Source organism: Acipenser ruthenus, chromosome 5 (genome assembly GCF_902713425.1).
Source record: "Acipenser ruthenus chromosome 5, fAciRut3.2 maternal haplotype, whole genome shotgun sequence".
NCBI classification, from domain to species: domain Eukaryota; kingdom Metazoa; phylum Chordata; class Actinopteri; order Acipenseriformes; family Acipenseridae; genus Acipenser; species Acipenser ruthenus.
Window position 1 is genome coordinate 64,394,608 of NC_081193.1, and position 15,065 is coordinate 64,409,672.

Consider the following 15,065-nt stretch of genomic DNA (forward strand, 5'->3'; position numbering starts at 1 on the left):
AAGCAGCTATCTTGTTTGTTTATGGCCATGTTATCTCTGTGGTGCTGGGGCTATGTGTGTGTATTGCTCAGATCCGCCCCCCCCCCCCCCTTCTCTCGGCTCCTATAGGTCTGTTGAATAGTTTTCTCGACTTTTTCCGGCGAAAAAACGACTAGAGACCTGTGCTTTACGTCTTTTTGATGAGGAAAGGGAAAACTGTAATGTTGGACCAGGTCCGACATAGGACCGCACAGGGTTAAAGTGTAAAAAGTTGTCAGGATGTCAACAATGAAAAGAGAAATTACAGGTACATTATTTAAACAGTTGTAGCAACACTTTGGGATGTATACATTTTTCGGAACCCCGCTACTTACTCTAAAGAAAGTGAATTATATATAATACAAAGTACAGTAATGGTACCTAAATATCTGTTACTTAAATCAATATAATTTTAATCTGAATGACCTGGTGCTTTTTTAAAAACCTTTCCAAATAATTGTGTCGAAATGGTTTTCAGTAAACATTATCCATTTTAACATAAAAATAACAGCCACGTTATCAGAATTATGTAAAATAATTTATTGCATATTATGTAAAATATAAATTAGTTATTATACAACATATATTCAGATAAAATAATTTTCAGATTCATAAATACATTCGTAAAAACAAGCAGAAGTAGCTATAATCAACTGAAAGTTTTTTGAATATTACAAAAAAGTTAAATTGTCAGATAACACACAATTCTTAATTTCTCAGGCCTGGTGACAAAACCAGTCCATCTTTCGACACACAGGAACTATGCAAGCAGGCTTACTTGGAGGTATATGACATTGTTTAACAATACATTATAGCCTATTCATTTATATTTATACACTACTTACATTTACATAACAGCTTATTGAAGTTTTGTGTAATGTTGCTTTGTCAGCTCCTTCCGTAGACATGAAAGTATTTTCTTCTTACTCTTTTTTTAAAAGTGCTTAAAAATAGGCTGCCATATATATATATATATATATATATATATATATAAGTTTGGCTTATTGGGGTGGCCCTGGCCCTGTGGTGTGATAAGTCATAAACACTTTATGTCAAGTGATGTGTTTTTTTCTTAGCACCAGCTTCCCAAATCTTTTATGCATCACTTTCAGTTACTCCCTATAAATCTGTCGGAACAGGTCACACTCATTGCAGTAACCATCTTTGTCCTGGTTGGAGTAGTGGTCACAACCTTGGGCCCTGCAGTATTGTTTTGGTGCCTCTCCTGCTGCCAGTCCTCTAGCCCTTGTGCCACTCCGCTGGCACCCTGCACACAGCTCCTCCCAGCTTGATACAATGTTGTTGCAGCTATTCCTGGCACATTTTAACCACTGTGGACTTTGTAGACGGTTGTGTGCCTGACTTTGAGGTGCTGATCGCTAAATAAATACATAAAAAACACAATGATGTAAATAACAGTTTGAATTGTATCCAAATATACCATTATAATACCAGTGTATTACTCTGAAGAAACACGGTAGTACATGGCTGTATACATACAGTACACAATCATTGTGGTAAATGCACAGAATTGCAGTACACTCATGATTATTTTGCAGGTGTTCTATTGTGTAAAATACTGAATTCTAGAACCTACAGAACAAAATCAAAGATTGTAAATCTTGTGAATTGGGCCCGAAGCCCACTGTTACATAAAGATCAACTGTAAACAAGATCATTGGGATGAAGGCGTTATACGGAATGTGAACTATGTTTTTTTTGCATAGATGTTCTGCTGCATGTCACTAATGTTTGGCCTAAAAACAGTCCTTCATTAATGATCTATTTACCTTATTACATGACGCTCAAGGCCGGTACATAGGCATATTATATTCAGACCAATGTAGAATGTGTATCATCTTGTAACATTAATGTTTTGTTATACCACATCCATCCAGGACACTTATTGTGGTCCCCATTTAACTTCTTTAAAATGTAAATACACCACTGTACTAAAATAGATAACGAGAACAGTTGGAAGTAAAATGATAGTGGGGTGGTCTGGTAAAAGAGGCCATTTAATTTCTTTAGAGTTGTCATAATTAATTTCCAAATAAATCAAATTTATAAAATGAGCAGTTTGTCCCTTGAAAAGCTACTCACCTCAAGTAAAGGAGAAGATGGCTCTTCTGCCCGTCTTGCTTCATTTAATCGTTGTCCCTGCTCTTTCAGAAAGCACTTCTGGCAGTACCCTTCGAACATAGAGTTGCCCAGGTTGGTGCAAAGCTGGTGCAGGCAGCGGGAGGTGTTTTGGAAAGCAGCAGCAGCAGCAGTGCAGGGGTATCCAGATGAGGGAGTGGCAAGAGGAGGGTTCCTTCGGGGAGACAGCAGGGCTTCACTTTCTACAAACCAAATAATAAATATGTGTGAATGTTACTGTAATCAAAATTATTACTGTTATTCTGTTATAAAAACAACACTGCAAGAGTTATTCTAAAAGGGTAATAGATCCAGAATATTCTTTGGACTAGCACAACTTAGCATTCTGATGGATATAATAGATTTTACACTATGTTCATAAATAATTTACATTCAGAAAGCAGTAATAACATTTAAAAGAGCCACTTTAAACCCAAATATTGAATTCTACTATTTAGTTTAATGAAAAGAACCACAGAAAGAATAAAACACACACACACACACACACACACACACACACACACACACACACACACACATATATATATATATTATAAACCTTCACTAAATTACTAAAGCAAACTTTAATCTTACCATGATTTACTTGATATTGGGTAAAACACATGGAGCAGAACCCAAGGTTTTCCATGGTCCCATAAAACTTGCAACCAGATTTTTTGCACTTTGGTGCTACAGGGCTTTGTGCTGGGAAACCAGAGTTTTCAGTTCCAGTGCTTGAGACCCACGTTCCAGACTGCTGAGGCCACCCCCTTGCTGTTTGACTAGGGTCTAACCTGGATCTTTGGTGATGCAAATTAATTGACCTCTCATTGCCATGCCTTTCCATACACGATGCACACATGCCATTGAAAGTCCGGTTGACATCCAGCTGGCAGATGTTGCACCGTGTTCCCTCGTGACCACCACCTTGCCCAGTCCAATCCACTGGTGGTAGGACACAAGGAATGAAAGGCTCCTCCTGGTTAGGAACTTGATTGGATTGCCTGGCCATAAAGCAGCGCTCACAAAGTCCATTGTGCTGCACATTTAATGTGAATAGACACTCTGGGGTCTTGCACTTCATCGCATGCATTTCACTAAAGAAGCAGACACTCTGGGTCATTGGAGGAGCCTCTTGAGAACAGGACAGTGAAGTCTCATTAGTAAGTCCAGGAGCAACAAAACCGACGAGCTTTGAAGAGCCAGGTCTGTTCCCTTTCTGAGACTCTGTTCCAGCCTGGGGATTCTGACTTCTGGGTTTGACTTCTGGCTTCCCATTTGACGTCCTCCGTTCAAAGCACTCATGGCAGTAAGGCCTAGTGTCCATGGAAATGTAGTATGGACACCTGTTTGTGTCGCATTTAATTTCAATGAGGGACAGCTGGGACATAGAGAAGTGCTGTGGGTCTCTGTAGCAGGGCTGTCTACCGTGCTCCGAATTGTCCCGCCACTGCTTGTATTCGTGGTCGACCACATGCAGGTAATCATCCATTAGGTTCACATCCTCTGGCAAGTTACCTTCATCGAGTCTGAAGATGCAAGGAGGAAAAAAGAAAATGATACTTCCTTTATCCAAACTTAAGTTTTTTACTGCGACACCTTTATCTGAACGCCCTGAGGCAATTTGGATAAAATGAATTTGTAATTATGATGCTTAACTATGGGCCACAGTCACAAAAATAAGTCTACAGTAGAAATCTATACTGTACAATAATGTACAATTGACATATACATAATTGGAACATGATTTCCCATTACTCAACATTTTATTATTACTGCCAGTGGGCTATAAAATCTGTAATCCATTACCACTGCCCCAACACAATGTTACTCATCACACTTTCTTGATTTTTGTCTCTGTTGTGCCAAATGCACTGACTGAAAATGTGGTTTCTGTTGCTAGTAATCTTTGTGGCCTTTGATTTTCTAAAAATGTTAAAGAGATCTGATGCGCCCTCCACACATCCACACATTCAACCACTCACACACACACACACACACCACTAACTGTGCAAAACATACCTTGCAGCCTTGATAATGTGAGTTGTTGTATCATAACCAAATCCTTGGACTGGTATTTCAATCAACATCATGTAGTCATTTAGTAGTTTGTCTTTCTCACGCTGTTCGGACTGATTCAGAAAGTGAATTTTTAAATCTTCAAATGTGCCTCTTCCTTGGCATGCTAATGGTACAGCGCGGATTTCTATGTCGAAAGGAAACAAAAACATGTTGTTAATGACTTAAACAGGTAATTACCTCACAGGTCTGACCTCAAAGGGAATAAAAGAAAAAGTTATTCTGGATGTGATGTCACTTCCGGTGTCACTGGATATGTTGTTGCTTTTTGGTATGAACCACACACCACATACCATCCACATATTTCTACTAACAGCTATAAAACAACAGAACAACCAATGAACCAGATAGCAAAAAGGAGACAATTTGGTACATTTGCTAGATTAAACCAATTTTTTGATAGGGCTTTTGAAACGTTCTTACCTGGTCCACTGTCTTTAATAGTGATAAGAGGTGTAAAATGTTGCGAGTCATAGCCAAGGACTATGGGATATCTGTAACATTGTCTGGGTGGCCAGTGCAACGGCAAGTAAATTCCTCCAACGTTCAGGGGAGAAAAGGTTGAGCCAGACTTCATGCTTCTCAACACCTGATCTGTTAAGCAAAGGTAGCACATTACGTTTAAGTATATATCACTTACATAGATGTACAGACAAGATGACATTCATGTTTTACACACAATATACAGAAACGTTCTTTGTGCCCACAGGTTAAGCATTTGTTGGCTGAAACATAATTGCATTAGTTTACCCCCTAGAAGCTGACCTCTAGCTTTGAAACAACAGGAGTAATCCGGAGTGATGGATTACAAAAAATGATCTGTCACACAGGAAGCTTATTTTCCTTGTCTGTGGTGGTTTCTGTTTTGTAGCATAGATAGAAGAGAATTGAAACTTGGACCACAAAACGACCTGAAGACCTATCCACACTATGCAATAAAATGCAACACTGTATATCTGATGTGTGCAGATTATTAAGGGGTGCTGTACCTGCAATTACAATGATTGGTCTCCGAATGATGTTGGCCAGAACAAATATATGAATATCCTCCAGGGAATGGTACTGTAGACCATTGCGGCTTGATGCTGGTGATGCCATTTCAACTAGCTTTTCCCATTCTTCCTCCCAGTTCTGTTATGGAAAATAATATATGGGTCAAATCTGCATATCTAAGAACATTCTTTGAAAACTCTCTTCAATCTTATTGTTGTCTAATTCTACTGTTTCTTCTGAAACTGTGGATTTCTTTACTGTGGTTTCTTTGATTAATTCAGAAACTTGGGGTGCAAATAAAATAGAATAAAAAGTAAATAAATAAAATAACAACAAAAGTATTATGGTAATAAAGTCTACAGTTGTCATCTCCAGTTATTTGCAAATGTTGTAACTGAAAGCCAGTCAATAGGCCTCAAATAATCCACAGGTTTCGTACCCTCCTGTATTTAAAAGTTTTTAATTTCTCAATGAACACATATTTTGTAACTAAAAAAGGGGCTTGCAAAGATTAGAATCTTATCTTTTTATTCTACTTTGATCAAACTTACCATTGTGTTGTAGCGGAGACCTGTCTGTGTAAACTCTTGTGACTGTAGAGACTCAGCCTGAAAACGTATTTTAAAGTTACGTGTGTCCGTTTCTTTCAGAGCGCTGTAAAGTGCTTTCCGAAGGACGAGGTCTGTGTCTTGGACCCCGAGCATGTACTGCAAAGTGGCATGAAGTAGACAGTTTCCATCACCTATGGACGACACAGAGAACCTTTTATTAGAAGGGAAAAGAAAAGCCTATAAGTTTATGAATGCAATTGATCAGCATCAAGGGCTCAAGGGCTTTTTGCCTTTTCAGATTCTTATTTAAAAGGGGAAATAACCAAGCCTGTATAAACATTTTCATTCCCATAGAAACATAACAAAATAAGATCACAGTTTTGCTGTTGATATTTTTTTTTTCTAGAGTACTCCATGTTTTTTTGAAATTATTTGTTGTGACTTTGTAACAGTAACAGTATTAAAGGAAGAACAGTTCAAACTTTAGAAACCCAAATGGCTCACCCACAACTAGTGTACTGATTTTGACTGCTATACAGTCATGAGTACATGACAGGCGTTAACTGGAGTACAAGTTTATTGGTGGTCTTTCAATGATTAACAGCTTGTCAGATATTGACTTCACAATGACTGGCTTATTTGTCAGTTAGGAAAAGTATATGAAACAGAATATAAATACCCCTTTTTACAGTAAGGGTCTGGAGAAAATGTAAGATTTCTAAAGCCATGTCGAGCAGCTAATGATATCACACTTCTCTATGAGAAGTGGTGGTAGTCCTAGGACCTTGTTGCACACCACTGGGTGCTTCCATATGAATATGGCAGTCTTGCTCCTGGATTCATTATAAAGGGTAAGATGGCATTCTGCTTATAAGTTATGGCCAAAAATGACATATATTATGGTTATTTCACCTCAGTGGAACTTCAGGGTATTGGGTACCATAGGGTATATTAGCAGAAATGTATTTGCCTATTGCCAAATTCTTCTTTTTTCCCCATTTGTTTGAAATTCTATGTATGTCCACTTGAGCAAGTTAACAAATTTTAAGGTCATGTTTCTTACTTTTATTGACTTTTTTAACTTTTTCTTTTTCTTTTATTGTTTATCACATCCCATAATGTTAAACAACATCCTGAAGACTGAAGTTTAAAGATGGCGTCTGATTTGTCTTGTCCAACGCGAATGTAGAGGCCTAAAGTGTGTATCCTAGCAACTCGCTAATCTACCGTACGAGCACTAAAAGAAGCGCACTCTCATACACTCAAGGTTTTAATGCAAACCTGCAACAGGAGACTTCAAACTGGGTTTTAATTTGATGCATCGATTCACCAATATGTAATCAAAGCTTGGGAAATTTAAGGACAGATGATCAATAATCAATGCATCGATTAATTGTTGCACCCCTAGTGGTTGCAGTAAACAATCATTTATTGTGTATTAGGCAAGTTATTCTTCTTTTCAAAAAACAATGTGTGTAACTGGTACGATAGTTCCTGAGTATGGATATATCCTGGAAAATCTCCTATACAATGGTTCAGGACATTGCTGTTTTTTTTTTGTTCTTTACTTTCCCAAAAAATCATCTGTGAAAATGTATTGTCTAGTTTTACTTAACATTAACAAGTTTCCAGTCTTGCAAAATAGCACTGCATGCAATAAAGCTATCAAAGTCAAAGACCCCTGTCAAAAGCAGACAGACAGCAAACTACACCAAAGCAGTTTTACTGGGGATTTCCAGCTTTGCTGCAGCTGTTTAATGTATACATACAATTGACTTTGTAAACCACTTAAAACAGGAACTTAAGGAGGCCTCTGAAAAGATAATAATACTTCTCTCAGCAAAATGAATTACTCTTCACAAGGCTTCCAAAGCACTGTGGTTCCAGTGTTAAGTGTCTCTGCAACAAGAGGATTCTAGAAAACTCCCTATATATTGTTTATTAAAGTTTAGGGTCCATTTTCACAAAGCATTTACCCTGCTACATTTCCATTATTTGTTTGTAAAAGGTAAAACAAAATGCCTGTGTTACAGAACTAGCAATAAACAACAAAGGTGAATGACGGAGCTATTCATTTAACCTCCTGACTAATTAAGGTTTTTTAACATCGACTTTAACTTTCTTTTTAGATGCTGTTCGGTGATATTTTGTGAATGTGGCCCCAGAAGTCAACAGAACTATGAATACTATGAATTCCCAGAAAATTGAAATCCTGTTAATTGAAATATGAAATATGAAATCCTGTTAATGTCAATTGTTAAACCTACAAATTATCTCTGTGCGTCCAGAAAACAGCTCTTGAAAATGTTGTGCTCTGCAATGCCTAGAGACAGGTACCTGGCAATGTTTAGTCTAGATTTAACTTTTCACACCTTAAATAAAATGTTTTTGTGTGTGTGTGTGTGTGTTTGTTTGTTTGCTTCTTCTATTTAAAGGTCTGTGCTGTAACTCTAAGCTGTTGCTTTTCTGTTTTTTAAACAATCACTGTTACCCTACTTAGATTAATTGTGCTTGATCGGTAGTGTTTTGAAATTAAGTAACAAAAATCTAGCTTAACATTTCAGATAGCAAATTGTATATTGCACCTCAAAGCCAGGATATACATACAAACATGTCTGACTGGCTCTGCAATGCATGCATTTATTTATAATTGTAATTTAATCTCAGTTAAAAAAAAAAGCAGGCTAGCAAAACAATGTAGTTATTTGAGTCATGTACATTTGCAAACCTGCTAAAAACATTGCACAAAACCCAAGCGAACTTTGAGTTATAGCAGCCAGCCCTAATGCACAGTGGACTGCTGCTATTTTTGATTGTGCCTAATTGTATAATGCAAAACAAACTGCATTCTTTCTTTCTTGAGCAATCAGTCTATTTATCAAAGCACAAGACATGCAATACTGGTTGAGAATAGTTCATCTGAAATACCCTGTGCACTAAAAAAGGAAATTCCCAGCTTGTGGTTCTCTGACTAAGAGTTGGGTGGTAGCCATTGTACTTTTTTTTCCTAATCTCACTGGACTTTCCAGTTAGGCGTGGCTCAGCTCTGTTGGAATGCCTATTCATTATACAAGCGAGATCTCAGGGGCCAATAAACACTGGAATTATTTTTTTCTTTTTTTTTTTTAAAAAAAAGGGGAAGCTTCAATTTTGATACGACACCTACTCCCTTCCTCATCTTCTATATTCTCATGTCCTCAAATGCAGTGGCGGTGAAAAAACATACAGAATCAAATTGAATTTCTGCATATATGCACGTATATAGGCCTATATTTCTTGTGTCATAATTAAAGAATTACCCTAAAACTCAGCAGATGGATAAAATATTCAGATAATCCACCAACTATCATCTCAAGTGGCTGTGCAAATCTAGTTCAGGAGCAAGCTTCTTATTTGTATCTATTTTGAATAAATATCAGTATATTCCCTGCTGTTTAGACAAATTGTTTCTGTAAAGAAAGTGAAAGAAAATATCACAAGGCAACTTTATTGGCTTGAAAGCCCCTTTATTTTTGTTTGAATATGACAGTTGGTGGCCTGTTTTGTTTTCCATGGTTTTACTTCCTTTTGAAGGCCATCAGTAATATACTCTTGGAGATAAAAACGAGAAGAATCTATGCAAAAACGAATTTATCTACATTGTTTTTTTTTAATTGTTAATTTATAATGTTTTTAATTTTTTTTATTTTATTTTACCAAAGGGAGAGAGAAGCCAATAGGCTTTTCTATACACAATAATTATATGTAGCAATCAAAACAATATAAGTAAAAATATATTTTATTTTATTTGTATTTTTTCTTGAGACAGAATGCATGGCTGGCGTGAAAAATGTTTTTATCAATTGATATTTGACAATATTGCCCTTCATAAAAGATAATCATTTGATGCTTGTCTACACCTCTTTCTAGTACTTGAAACATGACTAAGCAACCTGGCTTTAACATTGGTTCTATGGGACTATGGTGTAACTTCCAGCTGAGATTTTAACCTCTTCTCCTGTAGTATCTTCTATGTTATCAAAGTTATGCCAAAGCAATGTTGCCTAGCCAAGTTCAACGACAATGCTACAGAAAAGAGTGGTAGGCAAAATTAGACATTTTTACAGTATAACATACAAAATAACTTATTGACATCTGACCAAGGAGTCAATGCGTATATCCTGATTATGCAATTGGAATCAAAGGTACTATTTACATATTAATGATATTTTGGTACATGTCTCTGGTTTCAATCCTCAGTCTGTGTTTGGGTAGCTTTAGTGTCAATATGTTTGGGAGGAGGAGTTTAGATTGGTACATGTACTGTACAGTTGGTGAGCCACTCTCTGACGCTAGTCAAAATGTATAGTTTAGGGATGGTGGATTTGCTTTAAAACAGAAATGCTATAGGCTGGAACATGTATGTTTACCTTGCACTGCATGTATATACAAAAAATTGACATTCCAATAGATTTTTATTAAATATTCTCTAGCTAATGTTTTTTTTTTATTTTTTATAGAAAACAATAGCCTTTTTATAATATATATATATATATATATATATATATATATATATATATATATATATATATATATAATACACACCAGTGAGTGGCCCTCATTCAAAAAAGTTATTTGAAGAAAATATGGTTCACCCTGGAGTATTTCTTATCTGAAGTTCCCCTTATATTTTAATGTCATTATCATTATGAGAACAAACCTGGATATCCCCTCTAAAAGTTCTTATGAGAAACAGAAAGGGGAATAAAACAGCAGTCATGCACACACACTGAGCCACAAAATGATCTGGCTTGGAAAGCTGTACCTCATAGTTTCAGTCAGTCCCATTTTTAATGTTCTTTTCTTTCTGATGGCATTGCATATCCTGTGTTCAGATTTATTTGCATTACAATAACACACTGCAGTAATTGACGTTCCCAGACTGGCTAAACCAGATCTCTGAAATTCATAATAAGGTCCACATTTTAGAATTGGAACCCTAACCTTATACATTTATTGATAAAGAAAAGAAAATGTGTCCAGTTTGTGTGATTTGACCCAAACTTAAACAAATGACTATCACAGACAGCTGGTACACTGGTATGGTGTACTTGTGCAGTCACTATATCTGCTTGAAGTGATAATTATGTATCATCAGCAGACACTGGTCACACACATACAGTACACCTCGACCACTGGAAGCTGCACAGGAATTCCCCTGAAAATAAGGGAGTGAAAGACGGAAAAGATATGATGGATATACTGGTAACTATGATTCTTCCACGTGTGAAAAATGCAGTTGCCTCCTTTTGGTTTACCAAGATATCCTACTGGGAACACAAACAGTATCAAAGTTCCCCAACTTATTCAGTTACCCACATGTTTACTGCAGTATGCCATTGTAGCTATAGTGTGAATGAAATAAAAACATACCAGCAGAAAAAGCATAATGTTCAAATTTACTATTAAGAAATACATTAACAATAACTGCATAAAATACTACTTGCATGAAAACAATTTCGAAGACTACTTTAGTTACTGAGGAGGCTGCGTGGTCCAGTGGTTAAAGAACAGCGCTTGTAATCAGGAGGTCCCTGGTTTAAATCCTGGGTCACTCACTGACTCACTGTGTGACCCTGAGCAAGTCACTTAACATCTTTGTGCTCTGTCTTTTGGGTGAGACGTTGTAAGTGACTCTGTAAGTGACTCTGCATAGTTCACACACCCTAGTCTCTGTAAGTTGCCTTGGATAAAGGCGTCTGCTAAATAAACAAATAATACTAATAATAATATAGACAGTGGAAATCTATTCCATCATTTGGAATTTCATTTTGTTAAGGTGTGTAGTTTAATGGAATATTATGCAACATAAACAAATACAAAAGATGTAGACGACAAATTGATTTTCCTATAAATAGTGATGGAACTTTTTGTGACAGAAAACAAATCTGACGTCAAGGTGTGACCCTAGCTGAATCTAAACCACATTCGCTAACCTCCACTGCAATAGTAACATATATGGTATTGCATAACCATGTTGACTGTAACATTATCAGTATCCAGTCATTGCGGCTAAAATTAAAAAGTCCTCTGATAATGAAGCAGCACCAATAATACTGAGCCATGTTTAGATGATCATTGTCTATTACTACAGCATGGCACATTAAATATGACCTATGACCCACACATTTAATTTACTGCATGGAATAATCTTTACCACAAATTTCCGCTGAGGTAAATAATTCCTGTAGATTCACAAGCCCAGCAATGTTTGTTTTTAATTACACAGAAAATCTAGCAGAAAGTAAAAAATAGGTTAAAAAAAGATCCTTATTTAAAAAGTGTTAACTAGCCATTTAAGTTTTGTAATTGTGTCTTAGAGTTGAAACTGACATAAAATGCATTAGTGTATGTTCCCAATGTTGATTCACCTGAGAAGATGAGCATATGTAGCCCAGAAAGTTCATAAAAGGTATTTAAAAAAGAATCGTGGAAGCACTAATGGTACTGAAAAGTGAACCACAAAACCAATTTTTTTTTTCTGGTGAAAAAGCTCTACTATTTTCACTAATTCAACACAAAAGGGCAATGAGAAGTAGCAAGCTGTATGAGTCTTATATACTTCCTAATAAAAAGATGAACAAGTTTTGAATAGGGCCCTAAGTCTTCAGAAAATAACCCAAAGATAACTAATTGAAGAGTTACATTGAGCATATTATTATCATGTCATTTCAGGGAATTTACATTCCAACAGATTTAACTGTCAGGTGAGTATACTAATTTTATATACTGTATACCAGTTTACCGTACTGGCTTTTGAATGGAATTACAGAATCTTATTAGGTGTTAAATTGTAGAGGGCATCACTAGTTTTCTTACCATTGGTCCGGAGTGGAACCAGCTTCTTGACTTCTCTGCACCAGTTCAGTTTTTTCTCCTGCTCCAGGGAGCTTTGCATGGCCCGATCCAAGAGCGCATTCTGAATGACTTCCCTGAACTGCTGAGGGAACTGGCTCATCCTGAACATTTCCAAAGTACACCTGTGCATGCTCCTAAGGTGAGGAATGATCCCGTTGGTAGTGGAAGGCTTAACAACATCATTTGGGACTCTTTCCCTTATCTTGACAGCTTTTAAGAGGTTGCTGATGAACAAAAACTGGGGAAGCATGCTTTGATGGCTGGACATTTTATCTGAAATAAATTAAACCTGTTCGAAAAAAGAAGAGAAGAAAGTATACAGATAAACCCCTTGTGAGTTTTGGTATCAAACATCAGAACACGAGGCTCACTGAACAAAATTCATGGTCACTTCATATTTATACTTCATAGAAAACTAAAACCGTTGCGTGTAGGTTACTGGTAGGAGGGATGGGGGCGTTTGTGCCGGGAAATCGAATGCTAGAATTTTAATGCCAACATTGAAATGATTGGAGGAAGGATCTTGAAGATGTAGCAACTAAGGCTTTTTAATCCATTTTGCAAATTTCAATTTTTATGAATTTCTAACAAGTTTCCAACTAGCGTATTAGACATTTTAACAAGTTGTGTTCGCTTAAAAGACTTAGCTGAGAAATATCTGAAGATATAACGCTATAGAGTTCATCTCCTTCATGTTGGTCTGCAAGTACTGTAGTGTCCTCCTATGCTCCGTACATGGAGCAGAGGGCTGAGCTATAGTGAACCTTCAGAGACTTTTCAAAGTGAAAACAAAGCGACATTAAAAAAGAAACAAACTCCTCAGTAATAAAAGGAGTTGCTGTGGAAACCGAATGAAATGAAGAGTAGGAATGGAATGGAATGGAATTTTATAAAACTAGGGGCTACTACTTTGTGTTGTCTTAAATGTGGTAGTTGACCAGTTTTACAAAAGGAATTTGTGTATCTGAAAAAATGCAAATGGTGGCATACATTTACACAACTTAAGGATTTGCAAATATGCTGCCTCCAAATTACCCTGCACATCATCCTTCAGTGACAATGAAGTCACAGATGATCACATGATTTTATCAGTCTAAATCAATGTGTCCCTACACAATTCTGCTGACAATTTTAGTAGTATTTTTCAGTTACTCTATTTTTATATATGCAATATGAAATACAATAATAACAATAAGAAATGAATATTGTACATTGGCATTTGTATTTGTTCTCCAAAATACTGAAGTATTTCTGCTTCGATATGTTTTTATATAAGGCAATGATCCGAATATAATCGTTACACGAAGAACTACCTTTTTCAAGACAGAATTGCATTAACTATCAATTATTCACTTTTACTTTTAATAGCACGTGATTCTCACGTACACATTTGTCATCTTACAAAAGGTATATTCCATCAATATTTCAACTCCCGACACACGAACTATAAATATGGATGGAGTTTATCTGGTTTAAACTGGTGTACTATATATAGCATATTGTTTATCTTGCATAATATGAATACCTTGCTACTCGAAAAGCAATTTGACATGACAACTCAGTTTAGCCGAAGTAATGTCAAAACATTTTCAAATTAAGTAGTCATGTCAAATAAAATATTAATAATAAAAGTCCAACAATTTCACAATGACAGTGCAATAATCCTAATCTAAACTTTAAACAATAACAATTATAGACACAAACGTGTCGGATATTGTTTTAATTTAAAATTATAGAATAAAATAGACAACTTGACATAATAAAAGAGAAAGAAAACGAAAACATAACGTATTGTTATGCATGCATGCTTATTTAACCTACCTTTAAGCAGCTGTATTAGTAAAATAAAATAAACTTACCCGTTGACTTAAAATAGTCCTCTACAATAGTCTGTACAATTCATAAATAATGGGCTCCAAAGAAATATCTTTTTACGAAAAAGCTACCCAAGCAGTATGAAACAGCCATTAAACCACCGCATACATTTTGTAATGTATGAGCCAACAATGTACACTTTGACTAACAAGGGTTTGTGCTAACAACGCTTACTACCCTGCGACCCCTAGCGAGTTTTAAATACACTGAAATAAATTAAGTTTAATAAAGGTTAAAAACCGCGCACGGAAAAGCCCTAACTGGGGATTTCCAGTCCACGGGACTTTCCACCAGTCTTGCACAATAAAGCAGAAGCTGCAGTCAATATGCGTCCGTAGCAGCCAAGGGTGGAGAACGAAAGCAGGCAATACTGTGCTTCATTTACAGCTCACAGAGCTAACAACTACTCTCATTCATGTTGCTTTAGTTTCAGACTGTGTTTGCATTCTACAGGTCTCAAGGGCCTATCTATCTTCCTGTTTAACTATTCCTTGGTCCTTGTATACAATTATT

At 36.3% G+C, this 15,065-nt stretch overlaps 1 protein-coding gene across 1 annotated transcript; it reads right to left on the reverse strand.

Annotated features, from left to right (window-relative positions):
* Positions 1-543: 543 nt before the first annotated feature.
* Positions 544-14,769, reverse strand: LOC117402624 (tumor necrosis factor alpha-induced protein 3-like). Its single transcript, XM_034003960.3, has 9 exons — positions 14,537-14,769; positions 12,639-12,966; positions 5,781-5,971; positions 5,226-5,367; positions 4,660-4,830; positions 4,180-4,363; positions 2,752-3,686; positions 2,122-2,360; positions 544-1,397 (listed from the first exon to the last, which is right to left on the reverse strand). Exons 2-9 carry the CDS (start codon positions 12,943-12,945, stop codon positions 1,131-1,133), a joined length of 2,436 nt encoding a protein of 811 aa, XP_033859851.2. The 5' UTR covers positions 12,946-12,966; positions 14,537-14,769; the 3' UTR covers positions 544-1,130.
* Between the last annotated feature and the right edge of the window lie 296 nt (positions 14,770-15,065).

Excerpts from the sequence above, each read along its gene's own strand:
- LOC117402624 (XM_034003960.3), bottom strand. The coding sequence starts at position 12,945 with ATGTCCAGCCATCAAAGCATGCTTCCCCAGTTTTTGTTCATCAGCAAC. Across the intron at positions 4,831-5,225 it reads ACCAATCATTGTAATTGCAG|ATCAGGTGTTGAGAAGCATG; the intron begins GTACAGCACCCC and ends TTTGCTTAACAG. Across the intron at positions 3,687-4,179 it reads CACATTATCAAGGCTGCAAG|ACTCGATGAAGGTAACTTGC; the intron begins GTATGTTTTGCA and ends TTGCATCTTCAG.